Source organism: Balaenoptera acutorostrata, chromosome 15, assembly GCF_949987535.1.
Source record: "Balaenoptera acutorostrata chromosome 15, mBalAcu1.1, whole genome shotgun sequence".
NCBI classification, from domain to species: Eukaryota; Metazoa; Chordata; class Mammalia; order Artiodactyla; family Balaenopteridae; genus Balaenoptera; species Balaenoptera acutorostrata.
The window spans coordinates 37153782-37162927 of record NC_080078.1 but is presented as its reverse complement, the minus strand read 5'-3'; the positions used below and the strand labels follow the sequence as shown (position 1 = coordinate 37162927).

At 38.7% G+C, this 9146-nt stretch overlaps 1 protein-coding gene across 4 annotated transcripts in view; it reads right to left on the bottom strand.

The window, feature by feature from the left end:
• Window positions 1-1496: 1496 nt before the first annotated feature.
• Window positions 1497-9146, bottom strand: part of ZNF200 (zinc finger protein 200) — a 13064-nt gene continuing 5414 nt past the window's right edge. For 3 of the 4 annotated variants that reach the window (XM_007181581.2, XM_007181580.2, XM_057529884.1), the window contains exon 5: window positions 1497-3770. In XM_007181581.2, coding sequence (XP_007181643.2) covers window positions 3016-3770 — 755 coding nt within the window. In that variant the 3' untranslated portion in view covers window positions 1497-3015. The remainder of the gene's footprint in view (window positions 3771-9146) is intronic. The other variant, XM_028166383.2, reaches the window with a different exon arrangement.

The following is a 9146-nucleotide window of genomic DNA, read 5'->3' as shown; positions in this document are numbered from 1 at the left end:
AAAGAATGTGTATTTTGCTGTTGTTGGGTGAAATATTCTATAAATGTTTAGTGAAGTGTTGGAATTGAAGGTGAAGCTGGAGTGGGCTCGAGAGAGTGGAGAGGATGAGACTTACCCTGACGACTAAGGTTAATGAAAAGCATTATTTTTATTAGCTTTATAATATGCCACCCTATTTATCCAACCATTTAGGTCGTTTCTAATTTTTTCAGCATTATGATGTTGTGATACTTCCCCTTGTACATAGAAGATGAATTGCTGGGTCAAGGAGTAATAGTTTTAACATTCTTGTCACAGTAAATGGATGCTGCTGTCATCCCTCTTCTGCCAAGCCAAACATTTACACACACACACACACACACACACACAACCTGCTCATTTAATGCACCTAAAATGGTATCCTATTCTTTCAATATATAATTCTTAGATTACTATTAAGGCCAAACGTTCTTTCATATATTTCTTTTAGCCACTCATGTTTATCTGAAGATTATATGTTCATGTCTTATTACTGGAACATCCCCTCGCTGCTCCCTTCCTCCCCCATCTCATCCTTCTGGTCTCAGTTTAAATGTCACTTCCCCAGAAGTCCTCCTTAGAAAACCCACCAGTATCACTCCTAGCAGCCTTTCCTTCATAGCACTTGTGTGTAGCTGCATACCTCTTTTTGAGATTTACTGAATTTCTGCCCCCACCGGCACCCCACACCCTGGGAAACTCCATGGGTTTGTTGCTCCCCGTTACAACCCAGGGCCTGGTGCCAAGGCTTTAGATGATGTGTGCTTTAGATTTATAGCTGCTGTAGGAATAGGATCTTTGGTCCTTCATATTTTCTAACTGGACTTTGCTGCTCTACTGCAAAACCATTCGTTGTTGTGTTTACTTTTTCTCATTAGCTGTTGTCAGGCTCCTTATCAGGCACTTACTTGTTGTCTAACAGCTTCTCGGGGTGCCCTCCCAGGGACCTTGACCTTGCACACTTTACTGGTGGGGCACAGAAGGCACTTGCTGGGTGTAGGGAGGGGGTTTGGGTCACGGGAGCATCAACAACCCAAACATCTTGGGGACCTTGTGGCCCGACTGTTGGGCAGGGAACAGGACCATCTTGCCCATGGGACCTCATCCTCTCCTGTCACTGCCCGGCAGCCATTTAGCCTTTTAAGTTTTCTGGGTGCACAGGTGGGTCCCTCTGCACAATAACTGGGTGGACCCTGGCCAGACTTGCAAAGGAGTAAAAGAATAATGCTGGCAGCCAGTTTTGTCCCTTATTTTAAAGGATACAGTAGGCTTGAAAGACAACATTGATAAAGCCTGTTTTAGTGTGGTTTTAAATGTTGGGGTTTCTTTTTCTATCTTTAATTAGGACTCAGGACTGAATTGTATCATAAAATGTCCTTTTAGCATGCTTTGTACCACAACAAAGCTTAGAACCACATATTTTAACAACAAAAAAAGAGCAATAGGCATAAAGGAAGAAACAAAACTACTATTTGTAGATGGTATAATTTTTAACCACAAATTTTAACAGAACTGAGAAATTACAAAATTACTGAACATTGCATTCAGAGAAGTGGCTAGTTTTGCAAATATATAATTAAAAATAACTTTCCTATGTAAAAGCAATAACCAACTAGAAAAATATAATGAAAAAAACTATTTACAGTAACAAAATTGTGTAGAACTTACATGAAGAAAATTAGAAAAACTTAGGAATACTCTAATCAATGGAAAGGTATGCTTCTGGATAGGAAACAAAATTTGTAAAGGTAATTTTCCCCCAATAGTACTGATATATAGGATTTAACCTATTCCAGTCAAAATACCAATGTAAAACCTTAGGAAATCTAAGAAGAGCAAGACTGATCAAGAATCCTTAAAATGACGCACCACAGGATCGGTCCCGTGAAGGCACCACTGGCCTTGCCTCTGGCAGACAAGTCAGGAAAGTCTGGGTATCAGGAGGCCAAAGAGAACAAATATCCACTACAGTGAGGACACTGGAACCCTGTCTCCTGAGAGGTAATGTGAGCTAGCTATTGGAGACATAATTTCTAAAAGTAAAAAACACTTCGCTTGTGAGGTAGTGACCACCCATTGCCAAAGGTCTGATGGGAAATACGCATATGGCAAGTTTATTGACCAGCCATGGATCCAAGCCAACGTCCTCCTCCTCCTCTTGGGGTTTCCTTCCTAGCAGGTTTTCTTCTCGACTCAACAGAGGGGCAAGATTCTACAGAGCTTTTCCAGGAGCAGGGCTGGGTGGCCAGGCCTGAGTGACCCAAACTTCTTTTGGCAAGGGAAAGGCATGAGAGAGCTGTGTGAGCAATTAATTGCGGAACAAAATACAGTGAGAACAGTAGACACTTTTAAATTACGCTGTGAAAGGATTTCTGTAAAACAGTCACTTTTCACCACAAACTGCAAATGTTATTGAAATTCATCGTTTAGATCACATACAAATGACAGAATACGTCCTTGACATTCACTTGCTGTATTTTCCTAAATTCCAAAGTAAACAATCCCTTTCAACTCTCAGGCTTTAAGGGTATCCTTAGAGGGTTATATGAGTTGCTAATAGAAGCTGTTGACTTAACAAATCAGTAGTTTGGTTCTTTTAGGGGAACAGAGTTCCAGATAAGGACCTTTACATTATTTCTCAAGTGTGAATTCCTATGTGGGGGAAAAGCTGGATATACTTTCAGGACACTCACCACTCTTCACCTTGAAGGTAAGCAGCCCCCAGACTCATATTTCAAAGCATTTTTCAGGAAAGGGATCTGTGACCTGTACATTGTTATACAAGTTCACAAAAGCTCACTCTAGTCCAAAACGCCTGGTTGCTAACTGAGGTACAGCCCTTGAGGATGTTTTTGTTTCTTTTCTTCCCCCTGTGAATTTTCTAAAAACTTGAGGTTTCAGCAAACATGGGTATTAATCCAATTTTGGCTATAATGAGGTTTTCTTATCTCTATCTTTTCAGATAGCCTGGGAATTCAGAATTCCTTAAGGAATATTTCAGGTTGAGGCAGGACCATCAGACCTTTCCCGATCCCACTTCTGTTTTCGGGTCTTACATGCTGAATGGGTTTTTTCATGCCAGGTACAGTTTGACAGCCGACCAAACCTCCTCCCACACTTTGTACAACCATATGGCCTCTTAGCCTCGTGACTCTGCAGATGAATCACAAATTCTTTGTTTCCTGGGAAGGTTTTCCCACATTCTGGACACTTAAATATCTTCTCCCTTATATGGATTCCTTCATGGCGACTCCGATGAGAATTCTGACGAAAGTTTTTCCCACATTGAGAACATGAATAAGGTTTCTCTCCTGTATGGATTCGCTCATGTTTATTAAGGTTTGTTTTATGATTGAAGCTTTTCCCACAGTGACTACAGTCATAGGGCTTTTCTCCAGTGTGAGTCCTCTGGTGGGAAATAAGGTAAGAACTTTCATTAAACTGTTTCCCACACAGTGGACAAGTATACCATCTTCTTGTTCTCCGATTTCTGGTAAGTGCGATAACACTGATATCCACATATTTTGAGAGTTCCTCTAGTGGAGTATCATTTTTGATGGTAACTAAAAGATTTCTCATTTTCCTTTCCTTTGGAATGGATGTATTTAGTCTTTCCTCTTTCTGGCAATCTGGAGGTTGCTCAGAGACCACGGAGCAATCAATTTCATCACAATCTGAAGACTTTTCTCTCTGATCTTCATTCTCTCCAGGTTCTTTCTGAAGATCTTCACCCTCAGGATTACTGTCACTGACTGTTGAAACAGAGAGAGAATTTAATAACTTTTGAGGGCTATGATACCAGGCAGGAAAAAACACGTCAGATTTCTCATGAAACAATAACCTTGAAAGTCAGAAGTCTGAGGACTGGCCGATAATTGCCATCAACACTTTTCCACCCTTAATGAGGGTGGGATACATGACTGATAAATCTTTCCATACCCCATAATGCAAGCACACAGTCCTCTTTTTACTTTTCTTTAAAAATTGGAATGAGTGGGACTACATTAAAAGATTTCATTTGTTTGTTTTCTGAATAAGCACCAACTACTCACTCAACAAGTTCATACTGACCTTATATTGTGTAGAGCACTGAGCTAATAAGGACCAGGGGATAAAGGACATAAATACTGAAGGGTACTACTTGTAATCTTTAGGAGGCTAGTAAGTGAATGGTAAGATGAGTTACTTCCAGGTTTTCACTACATTAAATATTAAAATATTATAGTATTAGGTAATATTATAATATCCAATATAGTGAAAAACTGGAAAAATTCAAATGACCACAACTAAAGGAGGTATAGCATATTCACACAATGGATTATTATTTGGACATTAAAGGATTACTACAATTGATAAAATGAAACTATGGTAGAAGTCAATAGTTGTCATTTTTGGGGAGGAAGGAGAGTAGTGACTGAGAAGGGGGCACAGTGGGATTTCTGGGCTGTTAGGAATAGTCAGTTTTGGGTGTGGTTAGACAAATGTGTACATTTTGTGAAAATCTGAGCTGTACACTTAGGATTTGTAGACTTTTCTGCATTTGTATTTCCCAAAAAAAGTCTGTGTAAAATAACAAGTTATAAAGACTAGGCAACAAAGTGAAAAACAAAAAAAGTATGCTCTGAACAGGTGACGTGACAAGGGACTTGTCTGACTCCAGGCAACTTACTGAGATTAAAGTAAAGGATTAAATCAACCACTTAGATAATGTGACTGAACCTGAAGCTAGAATATGCATCCCTGCTGGATTTAGCAGTTTCACACCAATAGAATTTTTTCTTTTAAATTATTTCTTTTAGTGATTCCCTTAGGATAATGAAAATGCTGGGTCAAAGCACATGCCAATTTTTATCACAGCTCTTGGTATGAACTGTTATACTGCTTTCCAAACAAGCTGTACAAATTTCAATACAATCATCAATATGTGGTTATCAATTTTACCTAATCTTGCTGGCAGTAGATATAATTTTCAAATATTTAATAGGTATACAATGGTTTCTCATTGTAGCTTTACTTTGCACTTTGATTACTGCAAACTAGTAATTTATCTATTGGGCTGAGACTTTTATAAATTTAAATAAATTTTATATATTACAAATCTTAATCTCTTTATCAATCACTACTGATATATTATTAATGGAAGTCTCCCTCTATAATAACTCCACAACTTAAAACCAGAAAAAAAAATTAGTCTTAAAATCTGATAAATTCCTATTGTTTCCTGGCCATTCTTTCTTTTTTTTAAAAAGGTATTTTTATTTATTTATTTGGTTGCATTGGGTCTTCGTTACTGTGCGCAGGCTTTCTCTTTTTGTGGCGAGCAGGGGCTACCCTTCGTTGCGGTGCACAGGCTTCTCGTGGTGGCTTCTCTTTGTTGTGGAGCAGGGGCTCTAGGCGCACAGGCTTAGTTGCTCTGCGGCATGTGGGATCTTCCTGGACCAGGGACTGAACCTGTGTCCCCTGCATTGCCAGGTGGATTCTTAACCACTGTGCACCCAGGGAAGTCTCCTAGCCATTCTTTTATGACTTATTTTTACAGTTAACCCTAATACATTTGGAGTTTAGTATCACACTGTTTGTTGTTTGTAACATGTCTAATATTGGTAAAACCAGTCAGAACATCCACTTCTACCTTTTCACAAATTTGACTGGGTGTATTTACAGTATAAATAAATCTGGAGGGCACTGCTATCTTGATTTTACATGATTTTAGTTTTTCAGTTTAGACCTGTTTCTCTCCAATATTTAAGAATCTTCTTTTCTATTTACCAATAAAACATTTCTCTAGTTTACTCCTATCTTACATTCTGAATGAGAGCTCTCATTATTTTGCGTTTATTTAAGAATGCTATCCCACATGCCACGGAGCAACTAAGCCCGTGCGCCACAACTACTGAGGCTGCACTCTAGAGCCCGCAAGCCACAACTACTGAGCCCACGTGCCACAAGCCTACAGCCTGTGCTCCACAACAAGAGAAGCCACTGCAATGAGAAGCCCATGCACCATAAGGAAGAGTAGCCCCCTCTCACCACAACTAGAGAAAGCCCACGCACAGCAATGAAGACCCAAAGCAGCCAAAAATAAATTTTAAAAAAAGAATGCTATTTATTGATTGTTAAATATTTATTCCTATCAACCTACTTTAAAACTATTAAATATAATAATGTTTTAGTTGATCCTTTTAGATTTTCTAAGTACAAATCATATTTTGGTTCCCTCTCTTTCCAATATTCATTCTTCTCAACCCCTTTTTCTTATCTTCTTGCTTTAGAAAATTAGTTAATGATATTAATAGTGATAGCAGGTTTCTTTATTCTCAGTTTTCAGGAATTACCATCAGCATTTTATGAATGATTATGAACATTAGGTTATATTAAAGAGCTAAATATCTGTTTTCAGAACAATTAGTTGAAACTCATATGATTTTTCTTGTTTTTCTGAAAGGGTCAATGAAAATACAGTTGACTCTTCAACAACACAGGTTTGAACTGCGAAAGTCCACTTATACGCAGAATGTTTTCAACAATAAGTACTACAGTACTATGCAATCCAAGGTTGGTTGAATCTGCAGATGCAGAACCATGGATATAGAGGAACAGCAGGTATGGGGGGCTGACTATCAATTATGCATTGATTTTTGACTGCTGGGAGGGTCAGCACCCCTCATCCCTGTGTTGTTCATGGGAAATTGTATTTTACCTTCCTTTACTGTACTAACTTTAAAAATAAAATAATTTTAGTAGCTAACATATTTATATGGCTCAAAAAATCAAAACAGGAAAAAGTATACACAGAGAGCCTTACTCTCATCCCTCTCCCCATCCATTCTATTCATTCCCCAGACAGGTAGCAGTTTTTATTAATTTCTTTTTGTTTTCCCATTGTTTCTTTAGGCAATACGTTTTCTTTTTCTCCCCCTTTCTTACATAAAAGGTAGTACACTATGTATATTTCTGCTGCTTGCCTTACTTCAGTCACTATATTCCAGTGCACAGAGATTATCATGGTATCATGTGTGGAAACATACCATATTCAACCAGCCCCCTGCAGAAACAATTGTTTTCAACTTTGTGTTTTTACAAACAATACCACAATGAATAAACCTTGTTTGTACATTATTTTGAATGTGTGCTATTGCTATTATCTGTAATTCAGATTCCCTGAAGTGGGTCTGCTAGATCAAAAGGTAAATGCGTCTGTAATATGGGTAATTACAGATTCTCATAAACAGGAACTGTACCATTCTGCATGCCCACCAGCAATATACCCATCTCCCAACAACCTCACCACCAATGTGTTAAGTTTCTGATTTCTATAAATCTGAGATTTTTTTTTTTAAATAAGGTAACTCAGTAAAGGTTTTATCTGCATTTCTAATTATGAGTAGGGCTGGACATCTTTCATGTATTTTATTTTTAAAATTTCTTTTATTGATTTATTGATTTATTTATTTTTGGCTGCGTTGGGTCTTCATTGCTGTGTGTGGGCCTTCTCTAGTTGCGATGAGCAGGGGCTACTCTTTGTTGCCGTGTGCAGGTTTCTCGTTGCAGTGGCTTCTCTTGTTGCGGAGCATGAGCTCTAGGCGCGTGGGCTTCAGTAGTTGTGGCTCACAGGCTCTAGAGCACAGGCTCAGTAGTTGTGGCGCATGGGCTTAGTTGCTCCGCAGCATGTGGGATCTTCCTGGACCAGGGCTTGAACCCGTGTCCCCTGCACTGGCAGGTGGATTCTTAACCACTGCGCCCCCAGGGAAGCCCTCTTTCATGTATTTTAGAGTAATTTGTATTTCTGAGAAAATCTGTTGATCTTTCTCTTCCCAATTTCTAGAAATTCTTAATCAATTAGGAAGATTAGGCTTTTGTCTGATATAAGTTGCAAATATTTATCTCCAATTTACTCTGCATTTTATTTGCTCAGATATTTGTTTTTTATTTTGTCATACAGAAGTTTTAAAATTTTTATGTATTTATGTTATTTTCTTTCAAGACTTCTGGATTTTTGAGTCTTAATTAGAAAAGTCTTCCTAGCCCACGGTTATAAAGGATTTCACCCTTTGATCCACTGGGAGTTTTTCTTGGTGTGCAAAGTAAGGTATGATTCACCAAATGGCTACTAAGTTGTCACAACACCTTTTATCAAAAAGTCCCTCTTTACCTTGCTGATTGGAGATTCCAACTTTATCACAAACTAAATCCTCACGTGTATTTGAAGCTATTTCTGCACTTTTTTTTTACTTAATTTTGTTATTAATTAGTTTATTTTTGGCTACGTTGGGTCTTCGTTGCTGCGCGCGGGGCTTTCTCTAGTTGCAGAGAGCGGGGGCTACTCTTCGTTGCAGTCTGCGGGCTTCTCATTGCGGTGGCTTCTCTTGTTGTGGAGCACGGGCTCTAGGCACACAGGCTTCAGTAGTTGTGGCACACGGGCTTCACTAGTTGTGGCGCATGGGCTTAGTTGCTCTGCAGCATGTGCGATCTTCCCCGACCAGGGATCAAACCCATGTTCCCTGCACTGGCAGGTGGATTCTTAACCACTGCGCCACCAGGGAGGTCCCTGGACTTCTTATTCCATCCCATTGGTCTATCTAGTCACATGCCAATACTATATACTGTTTTCATGACAGGCTTTAGAGGCTGCTTTAATACCTGATAGGGCTAGAACCCTCCTGCGCCACTGCTCTTCTTTTCAATTTTCCCCGTTACTTGTAGTTATTTTTCCATTTGAATTTGAGATCGGACTGCCTAGTTCCAGGGGAAAAAAATCCTATTGGTTTTGCTAAAGGGATTACATTGAATTCATAAATCAATTTGGGGAGAACTGACCTTTATGTTAAAATCTTCCCCACCAAGAACATGATACTTCTTTCCATTCATTCAAATCTACTTCTGTGTCCTTTAGAAGTGTTTTAAAGTTTTCCTCACAATTTTTGCACACTTCTTAAGTTTATTCCTAGGTGTTTAATCTTTTTTGTTCCTATTGTATATCTTCTAAATGATTGTGTTTGCATGAATGATTTCGGTATAATAATTTTACATCTCATTGCCTTACTAAATGCTTATTATTTGGAATAAGTTTTCAGACATTCTCTAGGGTTTTCCAGCTACACAATTATATGTAAATAGGTGTAGTTTTA